This window comes from Neovison vison, chromosome 4 (assembly GCF_020171115.1).
Source record: "Neovison vison isolate M4711 chromosome 4, ASM_NN_V1, whole genome shotgun sequence".
In the NCBI taxonomy this organism is placed as follows: Eukaryota; Metazoa; Chordata; class Mammalia; order Carnivora; family Mustelidae; genus Neogale; species Neogale vison.
Window position 1 is genome coordinate 62,040,232 of NC_058094.1, and position 18,762 is coordinate 62,058,993.

At 38.9% G+C, this 18,762-nt stretch overlaps 1 protein-coding gene across 1 annotated transcript in view; it reads left to right on the forward strand.

Annotated features, from left to right (window-relative positions):
- The window catches only part of EYA1 (EYA transcriptional coactivator and phosphatase 1), a 174,894-nt gene that overhangs the window by 45,282 nt on the left and 110,850 nt on the right, over positions 1-18,762 (forward strand). The window contains exons 7-8 of the mRNA XM_044245466.1: positions 567-689; positions 18,343-18,425. Of these exons, the coding sequence (XP_044101401.1) occupies positions 567-689; positions 18,343-18,425 (206 nt within the window). The remainder of the gene's footprint in view (positions 1-566; positions 690-18,342; positions 18,426-18,762) is intronic.

An 18,762-nucleotide genomic window follows, 5' to 3' on the forward strand; every position in this document is an offset into this window, starting at 1 on the left:
AGAAGGTTTTCCCCCTGGCTTGCTTACTTCTGTGCCCATTCTGACTTCAAAATGAGTTGTGTGCTAACATCAACTTTGGGTAGAAAGAGTAAGGAAAAGACAGGGGAGAAAAATGCTGCAAGGCAAGAGATTAATCTCTTTTCAGAAAAGAGAATTTTGACACTAATCACCGTGGTGACTTTTGGAATAATCTAGTTAAAGTTTAATATAGACCATCACCTGACTACAAGAGATGCTCTTTTAATCTCTTATAAAACAAAACTACATATAGACACGATAGCATAGGAGTTAAAATTTATAGAAAATATAAACCAGAAAAACAGGAAAGGACAATGTGAATAATCAGTCAAATCTGTAATACTCCTCTGTTTTTGTTTTTGGTTTTTTTCAATGGAAGTTCTGGTTTTGGGTATTCTAGTCTATGCCTGTACACCCTTGATAACTGAGATGACATTGGGAAGCATTTGTGACTCAACAACTGGGGGAGTGTTTTTGTGTATTGACCAGCTTTGGAGACGAACAGATAGATAAGCTATCACTAACTGATTTAGGTGCATTGTGGGCAGGCATCAAGACTGAAGGTGGATTGTCACAGTCTCAGTCCCCCGGACAGACAGGATTTCTCAGCTACGGCACAAGCTTCGGTACCCCTCAACCTGGACAGGCACCCTACAGCTACCAGATGCAAGGTCTGTATACACTCTGACTCTTTTCAACAACCCTGGAGTCCAAAAGTGACTTTCTAGACTAGAACCCAGTTGTTGGGTGGAAGTTGTAGATGGGGGCTGAAGGCAAACTGGCCTGAGAGACAAGATAACCTGGTTCTGGTTTGGCTCTTCACTTAGTTATTCTCGGGGCCTCCGTTTCCATATTTATGAGATTAAGGGGTTAGACCCAATCATCTCCGAAGTTCTTTTCAAAAAGCTCTGAAATGCTCCCTGAAGTTGAAGTTTTCTGCTTTGGCCTCTGTCCATTCAAAAAGGAATGACAAACCCAAAGTCAATGACGTAAGAGGCTGGAGAGTGAGAAGTGCTCAAACTGTTGGCATTGGACAACCTTTTGATAATGCTGTTGTCTTCAGTGTAATTATCGTAGCTGTACAAGTAGACTGTGTGATAGACGTGAACTAAACGACCTACCAATGATGGAGAGAGCAAATCGACAACCACTCCATGCATCTTGGAGGTACTACTTCTAAGAACTAGTTCTTGGGCTCTAATTTTTAAACTGTGAGCAAACATAATGTATGTTCAAGTCAGATAGAAGAAAAGTTGAAAGTTGAACGTTGTCAGTACTGTTTTTAGGAATACATAGACATAAGTGTGATTAGCAGATCATTACCATGCAAATGTGCCTGAAAAATACCTGAAAGTGGGTCTTCTAATTTAAATAGTCTCCTAATTTACTGCAAATCCTTTCAATCACAATCTACCGCTTACTAGTGCCACTAATTGAATTAATTCCCTTATCACTGCTTTTTGACTGAAGGTGTTCTTTTTGTATTTTTATCTGTTAATATCTTTAATCTTAATTTTCATTGCATTAAAATAGTTATTGCAGGTAAATTAGAAAACAGAATCAAAAATAATTAAAGATCTCATATATTTATTAATTATTTTGATATATGTTCTTCCAGATAGGCAGTATGGGACCGTATTGTATAATAGAGTATTGCAACCTGTTATTTTCAGTAACAGTAGATTGTGAATACATTGTAAACATCTTTCCACATCAATAAATTCTATTCTACAGCATCATTTTAATGACTGTGCAGTTTGATAGGTATAGCTTATGTAACTACTCTCCCTTTTAATAGATATCTAGAGCAATACCATGAGTGTTTACATTCTTAATTACTTCCTTTGAATGAATTTAACTGTGAATTGCTAAGTAAACTGTTTTAGACTCTTAAAGATTTGTTATATATTTACACAGGAAGGGCTGCATATTAGCATGAACACATTGGTTAAATCTTTTTAAAAAGTGCTATTTTTAGCAGGTACAAGAGTTTATTGTTTTCATATACATTTTTTCATTGAGAAGATAAATCATTTTTTCTTTTCATGGCAGTATTCATCTTTGTCTTATTTCATTTATTAAGATTCTTAAACTTTTGTAATATTTTATAGATAGATCTCCAGCTTATCATTTTTAAGTGTGTTTTTTTTTTTCCTGTTTAGTAAACTAAAATTTTATGGGATCAGTTCCATTAATCTTTTCATATTTGGTTTTGCCTTTGGTATAAAAATACCTGAATTATACAGGTACCAGGGCAGCTCAGTTGGTTAGGTGCCCAGCTCTTGATTTCGGCTTGGGTCATGATCTCAGAGTGGTGAGATCAAGCCCTGCATTGCACTGTGTGCTACGTGTGGAGCCTGCTTAAGATTTTCTCTCTTGCTCTCTGCCCCTCCCCCATCCCTCTCTTATACTCTCTCTTAAAGAAAACCTGAATTATAAAGTTTGATATATTTGGTGGCTATAAAATAAAAACTGTCTTACAACAGATAGTATGTGTTATTAGAGGGCTGTTACTGGATCTCTGATTCCAGAACTTTAAAGCTGCCTAGGAAAGAATCAGGTTTCTGCATGTACAACTCAACTGAATATCAGTTATTTTCAGAAAAACAGTATTCATTATTTTTTCACCACACCCAGTGCTCCATGCAAGCCGTGCCCTCTATAACCCACCACCTGGTACCCCAACCTCCCACCCCCCCCGCCCCTTCAAACCCCTCAGATTGTTTTTCAGAGTCCATAGTCTCTCATGGTTCACCTCCCCTTCCAATTTGCCCAAAAGCACATACCCTCCCCAATGTCCATAACCCTACCCCCCTTCTCCCAACCCCCCTCCCCCCAGCAACCCACAGCTTGTTTCGTGAGATTAAGAGTCACTTATGGAAAGACTATTTTTTAAAAAAAATATTTATTTATTTGGCAGAGAGAGATCACAAGTAGGCAGAGAGACAGGCAGAGAGAGAGAGAGGAGGAAGCAGGCACCCCCGAGCAGAGAGCCCGATGCAGGACTCGATCCCAAGACCCTGAGACCACGACCCGAGCTGAAGGCAGAGGCCTAACCCACTGAGCCACCCAGCTGCCCCTGAAAAGACTTAATTAATGCATGTAATAGTCCTAAGCCTTGTAATGAAACAAATCGTAAGACAAATAAGGTCCGTTTGCTGGTAGAGCTTTCATTTATGAAGGGCAGAGTCTCCTGAGCGCTATGCTATGAGAGAAGTACATAGGGCACCCTGGTAGGTCCTGTTCTCTACTGAGCATCCAGGTCTCCTCGAGGAGAAGGTCTTTGGGTCTTGAAGGTGAGAAGGAAACAGGTGAAGCATGTCAGAGTGAGAGCTACCTCAGTGTGTGTGATTTCTGGGCCCAAGCCCATCTTCAATCTCTTGGCTACCTTTCCACAGTGAGCAAAGTACAGAAATTTCAAGTTAAGTGTTTAGAAACTTATATAGTATGCAATAGTAAAACTCATGTTGGTTAAATCAAATAATAATTTCAAGAAATGGGACTTATACTCTCTTTTTTCATCTTCTTCTTTTGCAATACATTACTATTGTATTTTGCTGACTTGTCAGTCCTGGAAGGACTGGGGAAAAAACTGGTCTTATATCTCAAAGACTTTGAGAAATAATGCACTTGAAATTTATTTTTATTCTTTCTCTCCTCTCAAATTGAAAGCTTGCACAGCAGAAACAATTCCTGAGGGGACTAACCGGCTATCAGAGTATAAGCATAGTGTTAGAATAGAAAGAAGTATGGAAACGGAGGAGAAAAGACAGTTTGGAGAAGGAAAAGCTATTTATGTTAATGAAGTAAGGACACACGCAGCATGAAATACAGCATTGCTTCTCTACTCATAGATTTCATTGCATCTGGGCTTATTGGATATTGCATTAAAACGTTTTTGTGTTTTTGTGCAGCCATTGGTTAGATGGTCTTTCCAGTGGAATTTCAGAACCCATTTTCCATGCTTAAGATATTATTTTATATGGGTATTTCTATAATGGCACTTGACTCAATTTTAGATTATTAGATATAATACGACTTCCACAGATCAAGCCAGATAATTATATGCTATTAACTTGAAACATGCTAGTGTGATGATGGATAATGATACATAATATGCTATAAACTCCTTATGGCCAGATTTGGATAAATAACGTCTGATTAATATGTATTTCACAAATATTAAGTGCATTATGAAAAATGCCTCACTATTATTAAATTATTTTCTATAGCCAGTTGTGGGAGTCCATTGGCCTTTGAGTATCTTCTCAATATATCTTGCTTTAATATAAAAATTTCTATAATGTCTTATTTTCAAAATTCTCTGAATTCTTTTATCCTTAATGAATAACAGTGATTTTTGTTTATGTCAGTCTCATTTTAGAGCTATTAAAAATTCTTAGAATCCTGGAAGAAGCTATATGTATTTTAGTGATTTGGGAGTGCTTTACTTAGCTTTTTCTCCCCAAGATCTTCTCACCTTTAAAATATAAGGTACAATAATTAGTTATTCTACTAGAGATTTAGCTACTAGAATTTCACAACACTAGAAGAAATATTCTAGTAATCTAGATGACTCCGACTGAAATGTGGTATGTGTGCTCACTGTGTTATGCTGATTTAAAGAGAAGGTGCAGTGATCCCTTCTTTGATTCTGGCAGACATGGTAGGTAGATCTAGACTAACGGCTCAGTGAAATCTTGCTCTCTGGTTAACAGCGTGGGTTCCAGAGTCAGACTGCCTGTTGAACAACCCTGCTGTTGCTGTCAGTGGGCCTTCAGCACAGCCCCTGACTTCACACCTGCATTTCCTTACCCTCAGGTGGGATTATTGTCTATTCCCATAGTGGTGGTGTGAGATCATCCAGGTAAATCACTCTGACCAACACAGTAAGGACTGCAATGATTGTTTTCATTGTTACCGCTCTCATTGTGGTGGTGATGTGGTTGCTATTATTACTGCAATTGTCCAGCTTTTTCAAGTAGTTCCAAATTAGGAAGCACTACCTAAATGTTCCTGTTCCCCAGGAGGAAACAAACAGAATATATAAATTTAATATAGACATAGTATACTAAAGATATGTATATGTGTATATATACACATACATATATATAATTTATATAATTTACATATATATACATATATAAATTCTTTTTGTTGGAGATATTTATATATCTATCTCCAACAAAAAGAATTCCAAGAACCCAGTAACCAGGTAAGCATAGGGGAAAAAAAAAATTCAGATCTAACTAATGTACTGGCAAAAAGAAAAGTCACTATCAGTAAAAGTCAGGCTGTTTGTACATGAGACAAAAACTAAGGGGAGAGAGTGGAAGAAAAAGGAACACGAAGAAGAAACCCAGAAGAGAGAAGATGCTGTGTTGGCAAGAGTGGGGACAGACATTGGAAAGTGAAAGCAGTGGGACACACAGAAGGGCTGCTGGCAAAGATAGGAGCTCAGTTCTGCAGAGGTGGAGAGAAGGAGGCATGAACCAACTGTTTATGTCTCAATAATCCCTCTATCATCTCTCTATTTTGAGCAAGAAAATTAGCAAAAGAAGAGGCAGCAGCCATAAACAGCAAATTTTTTATTCAGAAATCAAGGTTAAGGGGGTACCTGGGTGGCTCAGTCAGTTAAGTGTCTACCTTCGGCTCAGGTCATGATCCCAGAGTCCTGGGATCAAGCCCCACATCAGGCTCCCTGCTCAATGGGGAGCCTGCTTCTCCCGCTGCCTCTACCTGCTGCTCCCCCTGCTTGTGCTCTCTTGCTCTGTCAAATAAGTAAATAAAATCTTAACAAAAATCAAGCTTAAGGAAGAAGATAGGACCATGACAAACTATGCTACCCAGATGGAGAATTCTAGTTCCCATACATCAAAATAACACTTAATATTTATTCATTATATATACATGTATATATATATATATTTATATTATATATAATATATATAACGTTATTCACCAATGATTAATGCCAACAACTATTCTAATTATTTTACACTTGTTGTCTCAATCCTTCTGAAAACCCTGAACAATGACTTTAAAGGATAAAAATTTGAAAATGCCAAAGAATGCCTCAAAATGGAGAATGGTTTAGGGGGCGCCTGGGTGGCTCAGTGGGTTAAGCCTCTGCCTTTGGCTCAGGTCATGATCTCAGGGTCCTGGGATCGAGCCCCACATCTGGCTCTCTGCTCAGCAGTGAGCCTGCTTCCCCCTCTCTCTGCCTGCCTCTCTGCCTACTTGTGATCTCTCTCTCTCTGTCAAATAAATAAATAAAATCTTTAAAAAAAAAACAAAACTGTCAGGCCCTCCTGTGTTGTAACACATCGAAATTATAGTGCCAGTAGAGGAGCCTCTTAGAGAAAACTACAAAAAAAAAGAGAAAAAAACAAAATGTATTTGCTTACAGTGTATACATTCTGAAGCACAGATTTTCTCTTTAAGTAACCAAGACATTGCATTACACAACTAGGTATATAAATGTTCGAAAATAACATCTCTAGAAAAAAAAAATTTTCAGATAATTAATTTATTTTTAAAGATTTTAATCATTTATCAGAGGCAGAGAGGGAGAAGGGTGAGCAGCAGGAAGAGGGAGAAGCAGAGTCCCTGCTAAGCAAGGAGTCTGATGTGGGACTCGATCCCCGGACCCTGGGATTGTGACCTGAGCAGAAGGCAGACACTTAACCGACTGAGCCACCCAAACCTCCCTAGATAATTCATTTCTGAGCACTATTTGTACTTTAACACTTTCACGGTACCTCCTGGACAGATTTATTTGGTAATATGTGGGCACGTGCCACTGCCAAGCCTTATGAACTACGTCATTCTTGCTTCCACGTTTGGTTTAGGTAATCTTTCTGGATCCTTCTAGCTTCAGCATTTAGCACTTCTGTTATGGTGGGCTTCCATGGATCATGCACATACCAGATTGTAAACCAAACAAGGATTGAATTTTTGTTTTATATGCACTGATGCTAATGACCCATGATGGGTTTTGTTGTTGTTGTTGTTGTTGTTTTGACCCATGATGTTAATAACCTCATGGATTGGGAAATTTGGTAGCCTTTGCTTTTGCTGCAGGATTGCTAGAAAATTCTATTTATCTTTTCTCTGTCTTTCTTGTACCTCCAGTGGAGGATTAGAAACTTAAGTTTAGCTGAGAAAAGCAAAAAGTTACTGTTTGTAGACAATGGTAGGGTTCACCCTGAGGAAGCGAAAGCCTTGCTTTTAATTTGATACCTTCTTGCTCCCAGGATCAGCCTCAGTATTTCTGGAAGACACTTTGGAATTGTGTGAGGAGGTTTTCCATCACACACCGTTGAAAAAGTCTGTGCAAATTAGCTGAATGGATGAGTATGAATGGACGTAGGGTGCCTGGAGACTTTGGGTCAATGAGGCAGGTGGTGTAGGGAGTGTTTCCAAGGCTGCTGGCCAGTCTGAGGGCACTGAGATGGTGAAGCGAGGGTGTTGTGTGTGCCTGTGTGTGTTGGGGGAAGGAGGAGTATCTATGAGTAAGTATTTGTCCATGTAAAAATCCTCCCAGGAGAAACTGCTTCGACGTTTGGCTTACTGACCAATTTCCCAGAATATCTGCTCAGTTTGTCATAAACTAGTTTTATTCACGCTTTTATGTACAAAAGGCAATTGACCTGAAATCAAACTGTTATTTTTTTTAAACACACGTTCCAGAGTTGTTGCTTGCATCGCCCTTCCTTTACCCCTGCATTCCATACAGTATAGGCTCAGAGTTCTATCTAGCACAGAAAAGAAGAAACCGCATTCATAATTTGGAGGGTGAGTCACATACAGAAAATGACAGTTTGTTTGGCAGTTTATTTAAGGTAAGGAAGTGTAAACATTTTCACACACAAAAAAAACTAAAATCAAACTGGTTCAATAAAACTGAACCTCAGCTTTGAGGAAAACCCAGTGTTCCATAATAACTTGGTCCTGTTGATTCTTGATGGTTACAGGCAGTCATTGTCTTTACTCATATTTTCATCTCTGGTATCAGTAATAGAATATGGAAATGTCTGTTAAAGGTGGAGAGGTCAATGCCATAAAGAAGGCTAGAGATTAAGATTGAGGACCCTCGCTCTCTCCATTTGGAGAACTGATTTTGGAATTTAGCATTATAAAAATCTTGGTTAGTGTGTGATCGTGGTTTGTTCAAAGCAATATTCCCTTGTGTTCATGCTCGTTGGAGGAGCTGGTTGGGGGCATCGCAGAATGAGAGTGGGGGTATCCGGTGCTTTTCTGAGTGTTTTATTGTCCCAGAATAGTAGTTGTGGTGTGGGGCATTCCTGTCATTCTGCACCAGGAGGGTGTCAGGATTGGCCGTGATAGATAGGAGGGGCTACCCAGATACACGCGCCTGAAAACCGGAGGACTCTGGAAACTTCGCTTTGTTTATTTTCCTTAGGCTTTATTGCTCTCCCTTAGAGAAGAAAATAACACAAATTCTGACTGCCTCTTTGTATATGGTGTTGTTCATTCTGTTAAAGAGATCGGGGTTTAAACCCATGAGGAAGAACAAAAGGAGGGCAGAGGTTTGTTCAAAGGTATGTGGCAGCACTCACGATTGTGCATCTTTCCACACTGCCTTATCTGGGGCTCATTATCCAGTGGAAATGATCTAATAATAACCTAATGAGGGAAGCCATCCTTATTTCCTTTGTTCTGCCCGTCCAGGGCTTTTTAAACATATAGCTGAAGTGTTTCCGTGTATGAGTCATTTAGAAGCTCAAAACTGCTTAGTAAAATGTACTTTGAAAGTTTTTCATTGCCCATAGAAATGGTATTTTTCTAAAAGAAAAAAATAGCAAACTCCCAAACTGCATGGTTTTAAGGAACCTTTTTTAGAATCTGCTATGATAAAAGCAGTTGAGATTTATACTTTCTGACATGAAAGGACATGTTACAGTTAGAATTGCAGAATCACTCCTGCAGCGTGTGCTGGTGTTCAGAATTTCTCCTTAATTTCTTTGCCAGTCCACTCACATTGATATTGTAGTTCATGGCCTTTTTGCATTCTAGGACTTTTTTATGCTTACGTTGATTTTTTAAAGTAATGTTCCATTTTAGCTCTTTTGGCATCTTGTGTTATTTCAACTAAGGGGTATTGAAAAACCAAATTTTGTTGAAATCCAGCTGTCGCCATAAGTCATCAGTGATCAGTACCCAATTTGTTTTTTATAGGGATTGTTAAAGTATATAGAACTAGATCAAGAAAGGTAAATGCAAAGGCTTTCCAGTTCTTATTGCCTAAGTTAAAAACGCTCTTTGGAATATAAAAACTGTTACCGGGATAAAAAGGAAAGCTTGGTCTCTGAAAATCCTTCTTTTAAGAAAGGGGGGAAACTTTGGTGTTAAATAACCCATCTGGCTTTCAGAGGCTTGTCCCCAGGGAGTTGCGCTAACTTCTGCCACATAGATCGCGCCCGATGATGGACATAGCCCATGGCAAAGAGGCCAGGGAAGGAAAGCAAATGGACTTCTGTGAAAATACACGAGGGGCAAATAGCATCCTGCTTGCCGAGGAAGTGCTAGGAAACACTCTCAGACATGGGGAGTACAGACAGGCCCCAGCAGGTCCCAGCATTCTTAGATTGGCTGGGATTCTGGTTTTTAATGTGAGTCCTTGTTCTCTGTGAAGTAGACCTTTGACCTACATGTTAGCCTTTTCTTTTCCTAAGCGTTTTGAAGTTCTAGTTGGGCAGTATTCTCCAGGTTAAATCACATCCGAAACTTCGATACTTTAAATTATGGAGTGTGTCAATATCAACTATGTTCTTAATATGCTAACTTCGTAGGGGTTTATTAATCAAGGTTCTGAGAGGTTGGCTTCTTTTAAAACTGTAGTTGCTTAGTACATAGAATGACATGGCCCGCACCGGGCCTTCTAGCAAGACTGTTTCATGTTTGTTACGGTTGACGAGACCACCACCCTTCTCTGTAGGAACCCCTGACAGTGACAAGAGGAAAGCAAAATCCTTGTGATCCATGGTCTGTGGGCATCTTTATATAATGTGCTTTTCAAATTGCTTGCTAGCCTACAGGAGAGTTATAAGGAAGAAGTCTTTTAGAAATGAGATGGTTTGATGGCAAAGGTATTCATTAAATTTTTCAGGTGCCTTTGTCTCTACCGTCTGCGATGTTAGTGTAACCAGAAATTAAGGCCACATTTCAGAATATACAATTCACTTTCAATGTCACTGAATCAGAAAATCTGAACCGTGGGGTATGGCATGGTACAGTGACCTCAAAGTGGAGACAGTGGTTCTTTCGTAACTGAGAATCCTTTTGCATGAAAGAAAGTAGCTTCACCTGGCTTCTTGGCAAAGGAGAAGGATCCCTGCCTCAGCTACCTCACTGTCTGATGGTGGAAATAACCAGAGAAAAAATGGGGTGGAAATACCAAAATATAAATGGACTGTAAAAACAGAATATTATTGCATTCTGAATATGAAATTTCTCATATGTAAGCAAGACTCTTAATTTCATTATATACCCACAGGATGCCAATATCTGAGCTAATAGTAGCCTCTTAGGAGGCCCATGTTTGTGTGGTAAGATCAGTGTTCTATTAGGACACCTGTGTGGTATTTATAGGGATGTGACATCCTTGTACCATCTCTGGGATCCAGTGGTACTGAACATCTAAAACTGGTGAGATTTTATGAGCTGTTCAAAATCCATGAAGTTTAATCAGTTTAAAATCTTGTTTGATCATTTAAAAAGCAAAACAAAACAGAGGGCACCTGGGTGGCTCAGTCCGTTAAGCGGTTGGTTTGGCTCAGATCATGATCCCAGGATCCTGGAATTGAGCCCCCACATCCGCCTCTCTGCTCAGCGGGGAGTCTGCTTCTTCCTCTACCCCTCCCCCCAACTCATGCTCTCTCTCAAATAAATAAAACTTAAAAATAAATTTTAAAAATCTTACTTGATTTAAAACTCTGATAGATTTTCTTTTTGGAGATTTAGAAATATTTTAAATCCTTCCAGAAGGGTGTTTATTCAAGCCTGAATTTAATTTTCTTTAATTTAAATCTAAAGTAGTGTCTGTAATCTAGTGTTTAAAGATAAGCCTTTATACACCATCTAGTTTAAGGAAAAAAAAGCACTAAAGTGTGTGTTCTTTAGATAAAATCTGAGAAATAAGCTGTTATTAATTTGTTTCTCCTTTCCCTCTTTTTTTTTTTCACTGCTGAACAAATAAGGAAGTTGAAACATGTTTTTCTCTTGTGATGTCTATTGGCTTTCAAGTCCCCCTTCCAAAGTGCCCATAATTACCACCATCATCACCAAAAAAAAAAAGGTGATTAAAAGTCTTCCTCCAGTCCATACACAGGTGTATTATTACCAGGCCCTTTTGTCACTTACCACACTGAACTAAAATTCTCAAGCACCGGTTCTCACATGAGCCTGGATGAAACCCTTCAAAGGCGTGAAGCAGCCACGGCTTATCCGTCTCCATGTGAGGCAGGCAGGAGAAGTACCACACAGAAATCTAAGGAACAAAGGATAGAAGCAAGACTAGCAAAGAGGCAAATTCCGTGGCTTCCGTTCGCAAGCTGGGATTCCCAGAAAGTGAAATCCGTGCGGAGACGACTTGTCAGGGAAAGCTTATTGGAAAGCTAGGACTTGAACCAGGCCTTGCCGGATGATGAGAAACAGACTGTTAGAGGGAAGCAGGAGAGGAGAGGAGCAGGAATGAGTCTGACGTGTTTCCAGGATCCCAGGGATCCCGTCCTGAATTAATATAGCAGACTATGGATGAAGGAGCTTAGGCAGCATCCATCCCAAACTCTCCTCTCCAAACCTCATGTCCTTTCTCCGGGCCCAGTTTTATGCACATACATGTCCTTACATGTGTGACAGCTTCCCCCTCACCCCCTCTACCCTCTCATGTTTCCTGTGCCACAATATGTTCCTATTGGCATGTTCAATGTCCAGATTCTTGGGTTTTTCAGTTAGAGAATGCCTTGTCTTTTCCTGAACAGTTAATCTTTTCTGAAATGATCAAGAAACTTCTTTCATCTAATTTTCGTCTCTCCCCCTGCTTTTCTGAGAATGTTTCACTCTCTGATCTTCTCATTTGGGCACTTTTCCCTCACTGCATGCCAGGAACACACTACTTGTTTGTTTGTTTGTTTGTTTGTTTTGTGCAGTTGTATTTTCCGTCCCAAACTAACCTGGTGCTTTCATTCACTTGAGTAGCTTTGTGTCTTAGAGGTGTTCTGAAAGGAAAAATGATCTCAGTGTTCTTTTCTTTTCCCCTCTCTGCCAAAAAAAGTATTGCTATGATTTTTCACAATAGTCAACTATTTAAGTAGATAAGATTTTTGTCTTAACAACTGGGTAGGAAGTTTCCTCCACTGCCACCCTGCTTGAAGTGTAACTTAATTCCAAACTGTACCAAGAATTAATACTGTGCATTACTGGACCTTCACTTGAACCTATCCCTGTCAAACTCCCTAATTAAGAAATAATGAGTTCTAAGTGGGAATTCTTTCTACTTTGGCGAATTTTTGTAACGTTCTGTTCTATAAAATACACAGCATTTTATTATACAATATATTTGCTCTTTTATTTATCTAGAAGTGGCTTTTCACGTATAGTGGTTTGTCTCTAGGAAGGAGAATATTTTTAGTTTTTTTGATAAAGAAATTCTGAATATTAAGTCTAGTTCTCTGACCTAAGGTAAAAGTGAAGACTCATGAATCAAACAGAAACTCGCAGCAGATGGATCCTCAAACGGACAAAGGAGGTCTGTTTTCCCTCGTCGCGTCTTGCCCTCTCTCCCCCTCCGGCATCCATGTTCAAGCCTGGGGTAGGGAAGCCTTCTCCACAAACGTGCCTCTCCTGCTGGGGCTGCTCAGAATAGAAAGTGGGTTTCGCAGTGACACACTGAAACTTTCTCAGGAGCATTGAGGTGGTTCTGTTGCCGTTGCTTTCTGGTGTTCTGGCCTGGTGAAATTCATCAGGTGGTATCGGCACCAGATCTGCCTGGGATCAGCTGTCGCCTTGGAACCCTCTCCTCCCTTTACAAGCCCTCCCACAGCTTAAGGACCCAAACTTCCCCTAAACAGTCTTCTTAAAACTTCCACTCTAGAAATGCTTGGTGAGTGTGATTCCTTTCTTAGAGGAAATAAGCAAGCCTGTACTGGTTACGTGTTTCTGAAGCGACTACGAAGACACCCACTGAATTGGTATAAAACACAGTCGCAGTCACTTGAGGTGTTTGATAAACCTGTGGCTTTTTAGGTCAAACCCTCCCTCTTCTACCTCAGTGAGATGGTTGGTGATTCCTCTGTCTCATGCGCGGTGTAGACATGTGCCTTTTAACAGACGCCTCCTGACAATTGTCTAGCATTTGGCTGTAGGTTGGATATGCTAAAAAATAATTTTTTTCCAAGATCTTCTCCAACCCCTCCCCCCCACCACCACCCTGGTCCCAATTGCTCTGAGAGGTAATCTACTGTGGGGATTAGAAACCTAGCCTCTGGGGCCAGGTGGCCCGGGATACTCTTCATAATCTTTGGTGGTTTGCCCATCTGTAAAGTGGGGTGTAACTTCTCCTCTCACAGGGCAGTTAGGAGGGCCCAGGGAGCTGTAACATGGAAACTACTGGCTCACAGCCAGCACTTAGTAACCTTTAAGTGCTATCAGTTGTTCTTATGTACATCTATTTTGCTTCTGATGTTTTTCTTAGTCCTGTAGAAAACTAGAGTGGATTTCAGGGCTTCTATAAAGCTGTATAGAGAAGGTAAGAGGGTGTGAGAGAGCCCTGTGTAGACTCTGAAACCAGACGGAGCTGGGTTCAATTTCACTTTTACCCCATTAAAGCTGTATGATCTTGACCTAACCCTCTGTTTCCTTATTTGCAAAGTGGAATATTAATACTGCCTATAGTATCAAGTTGTTGGATTTAGAAAAAGCATATAACAGAGGAACACACTCCTAGCACATAGTAAGTACTCAGGGACATTGTCGATCTTGACTGTTACTCTATTTTGTATTCTGGTTATGTTTGTATGGGTTGACTACAAACATCCAATTCTATAAGCTCTAAGATTTCTTTTTAGCTTGTTTAATAGGGAAGGGACTGATGAGTTTAAATGTAATTATTATTTGAGGCTGGCTCAGTCATTTGTGTCCAACTCTTGATTTAGACTCAGATCATGATCTCAAGGCCCTGAGATCAAGCTCCGTCCACATGGGCTCTGTGCTCAATGGAGAGTTTGCCTCTCCCTCTCCCATCCCCTTTCCTCCCCTTCATGCAAGTGTGTTCTCTCACAAATTAAATAAAATCTTTTTTAAAAAATGAGTATTTAATTTGTATCAATTTTCTAATTAATTAATACTAATTAGCTTAAAATACTGATGAGTAGTCCTAGATGTATATAAATATATATAAATTTGTGTGCCTATTATATAAATTTATACAATAAATTATACACAAACGTACAAATGTAAATATATAAATATATGTTATACATGTAAGTTATATATAAATTTATATAATATAAATATATAATGTATCTAAGTATATATAAATTTATATAATACTATGCATACATTACAGAGGTAGGTAGCTAGGTAGGTAGGTAGGCAGATAGACAGACAGGAGATTCAGTAATCCAGGCTTAGGAGGAAAGAGAAGAGGGGAATATGGGGAAGGTGTTTGAGAAGAAAGGTCCATGCTGAGTTATGAAGTTGATGAGATATTAGTCTGGATACAATGGAGAGGAGGTAAGAGGTGCAAAAAGCCACCTTAAGAGAACCACATGTTGCTTCATTTGTGTGAAGTTAGGTTGGAATGTGTATCTGGTTGGGTTGGGTTGAGGTTCCTGGGACAAAACCAGAGCAGTCCGAAAGATAGACTGGAACCAGACCAGGGTCTAATAAATAAGCTCTGGGAAGGAGTTTGAATTTTATCCGGAGGGCAAGAGGAAGCCACTAACAGTTACGTGAAAAACAAAACAAAACAAAACAGGGGAGTGAGAAGATCAGATATGCACATTAGAGAAAATATTCTACCTTTGTGGAAAATGAATTGCAGAGGGCCGGAACATGGGCAGGAAACCAGTAAAGGAGGCTGTTGCAGAAAGCCAGTGCTGGTGGCCTAGACTGAAAGTTAGCTGCCCTCTTTGCCTAAGTCCTAAGTGAAGGCAGGTGGTGTGGCCCTACAGATCATTAGATCTACTAATCTGATGGTTAAAAATGAGTATTGCCTGAGCCTGAGTCCCTAGTGTGTACCCCTCTCCCTGAAATAACTTAGACCCTTTTGGAAGTTGCATTAAGTCTCCTAAGCCTCAGGAGTGCCATTAAAGCCTGCTGCAGTGTACTAAATGGAATGGAATCTCAGCCAGCTGTCAGCCAGTAAATGACTATAACTTATGTTGAATTCCAGCTAATGTATAGCCTTAGAAGTATCATTAAGTCTGGAAAGTCACTTGGGTACCATTTCAAGTACTGAACTGTGATTTACTTGGTCATACCTCAGTGGCCTGTATGTGCCAATATAGCTTCCGTGGCCTTTTCTACTTTGTTCCAAGGAATAACTTATGGAATGAAAACACCCATTTTAAAAATATATTTTCTATATCGTACTCATTTTCTTGGTGGATAGGGATTGTTGAGGTCAGTATTTATTGTTCAAAAATGTGTAGTATAAATGAAAGTAGCAAGTCATAACCTAGAAATGTGCAGTTTTAAATGAAAGTAACAAGTCATAACCCAAAGTAATGTTTTCTATTAAATGTATATAGTATAGTTTAAAAAAGTATTGATATTGCACTCTTATCCAAAAGAAATTTAAATTTTATTTTTACAAGGCATGTTTACGCTGTTCAGTGTAAGTTTGCTTTATATATAAAATATCAATATTGATTAATTACTCGCTGATAAGTACAGAGTGAGTCACATGCCCATGAGGTCCAGTACTTAAAAAAAAACAAAACCGATGTCATCCTGATTAAGTCCTGAGAGGTCCCAAACTATGTCTCAGTCATTCTTTTATCCCCATGTAATTACCACCACAAGTCCAGCACTTAATTTATGTTTAGAAGTTTGCGATTGTCCCATGCTAATGACAGTAATAGGGGAAGCTTGCCTGAAGCCCCAGTTTTCACGGCAGAATAAATATTAGTGCGGGAGCTCTTTATCTGTGATGGGTGTTATGGGAACTTTGAACAGTTGGTATTCCTGAAAGTCACAAAGAAAGAAACCTCAAATATGAGTCTGTGATAACCAGATTTGAAACTATCTTAGGAAATATTTTCCCTTAATAAAAATAACAAAGGCTTGGATCAGGTTTTCAAAGTTCAGAGATGTCTGATAAATAAGTAGGAAAAGAATGTTAGATATGCAAAGAGATTAAGTCCTATTTATCTAGTTTGGGAAAGTAAGGAGAGAGAAAAGATACAGAAATGCGGTGGAGAATTTTAGAAATGTTTACTGAGATAAACAATAACAGCTTCTAACACTGGTGCGCTGTTGTAGATCGGGCACGATGCTTTCCAAAACATTACCTCATTTGATCTGTTGAAGAGCCTTACGAAGTCGAGTTTTCACGGATGGGGAAGTTAGATCTTAGAGTGGTTGGGTGATCTGTCCAAAGTCCAAACAGCTCATAAGTGATGACTGGAAACCCTGTTTTCTGACTCTTGAGGTAGTGCTTAACTGCTGAGTAGCAAATAAGTAATTGGCATGGATTAACTTGTGCATCATACCTGAAAGCATCTGTGAAGAGCTAGTTCACACTGAAGACTTTCTCCTTGAACTGCCAACACATTCATTGGCCATAAAATTTTAATTAAAGGAAAAGGTTTTTCTGTTTATAGAAGCAACACAGCTTCTGGGTCAAAAAGTCTGAAGTATGACTTGGCTTCATGAATATTATGTGACCAACAGCTATGCCTTCCATAGATAATGTTTCTGAGATTTTTGTGCTTTTTAAAAACGTTGTATGGTTTCAAAAATATTCCAGATGAAATCATCAAAACATTTTCCTTGTTTTCATTTTTACTCTAGCAAAATAATATGAAAAAATTTTCCATGTAATTAAACATCATTATGATACCATTTCAATGTCTTCATAATATTCCCTTTCCTGAATAACTGTGTTAAGGATTTGGGAATGCTTCCTATGTTATTAAAAACAGCACTGAAGAACATCTTTGCTAATGATCTCTTTGTATAAATCCATGCATTCTTTTCTCACAGCAAATGTCGGGCAATAAAATTGCTGGCTGTTATTGATCACTGACCAAAGAGACCAGCCAGAAAGGTTGTACGTAAATTCCCACTTTGTAGCATATGAATGCCTTGGTTTACACATTTACCAATCCCTCATATTTTCAAAATCTTTGCTAATATGATCATCAGAAATAGCATATTATTGGGGCACCAGGATGGCTCAGTTGGCTAAGCGTCGGACTCTTGATTTCACCGTCGGTTTAAAATCTCAGGATCCTGGAATCGAGCCCCGCCTCAAGTTCAGCATTGGGCATGGAGCCTGCTTAAGATTCTTCTTCTCCCTCTCCCTGCCACTCACATGCACACACTCTCTCTCAAAAATAAAATGAAATGAAAATGTTGCTTTGAGTAGTTTAACAATAAATAAATAAAACAAGAGAGGGAACGGAGATTTGCTTTTATGTTTATATCCTGCCCAGTTGACTACTGTTTATTGTTGAACACATGTAGACATTCAGCAAATAGAATTTACCTAGAGAGCACATGTAATACATAAAACATTGATCGTGTCCCTTTTTGGTCCTTGTCTTATCAAATACTTAAAGGGCTGCCATTTATTCTTCTGTGTAATGAAATAATCATCTTTTTCAGTAAGCCATTATAGTGACAAGTGCAGGTCTGAAAGTATTTGAAAGTAGTTGTAGTTTTTGAGCCTGCAAGAACTTTAAAGATCCTTTGATCAGGTTCCATCATTTTTCATTAAGCATATTTAATGTAAAGCCATGAAAAAACCCTGGTGTGTTTCACAAACCAGAATGGAAAGCCCAGTGTCAATTTTTTTGCACAAATGTATATTTTTGCCTATAATTTTATATGAGTTACTCGTGTCCTCAGAAATTTAGATCTCTCTACTCTTTAATGTTTTGCAATATGGTGGAACTAAAATTGTCAACGATTTTAAGAAAACACCGTTTTTGTCATGGCAGTGGATTCTGGTTTTGAAGAGAAACCAAATACATTTGCAATGAATTTCAACTCTGTGTTATCTAAATAATGATTTCTTACAGGTACATTATTCTTGCATATTTTTTCAACCATATTTCTTTTCATTTGTTTCAGGTAGCAGTTTTACAACATCATCAGGATTATATACAGGAAATAATTCACTCACAAATTCCTCTGGATTTAACAGCTCACAGCAGGTAATTTTAAAAGCCAGTTTAACTTGAGAAAATTTTTTTAAAATGCGAGATGATTTTCCTATATAAAGAAAGATCTGTTTATATTCTACTGTGAGTGACATTTTAAGCCTTTTAAAATGCATATTTTTTTTTCTTTTAAAAATCACTTTAAGAGTCTTCCATGGTGAGCGTTTGGTTTTTGGATTCATTTCATTTTACCTGGTCATGCATCATGGACTAGAAGGCATAGGGAGAGTGTATCTGATCTTACATCAAATTTGTTGGCAAGTCTGGGCACTTCGTCTGCGTGTACTTGCGTGCCCCTTTGTGAATTCAGAGAAGACCCAGAAACACAAAC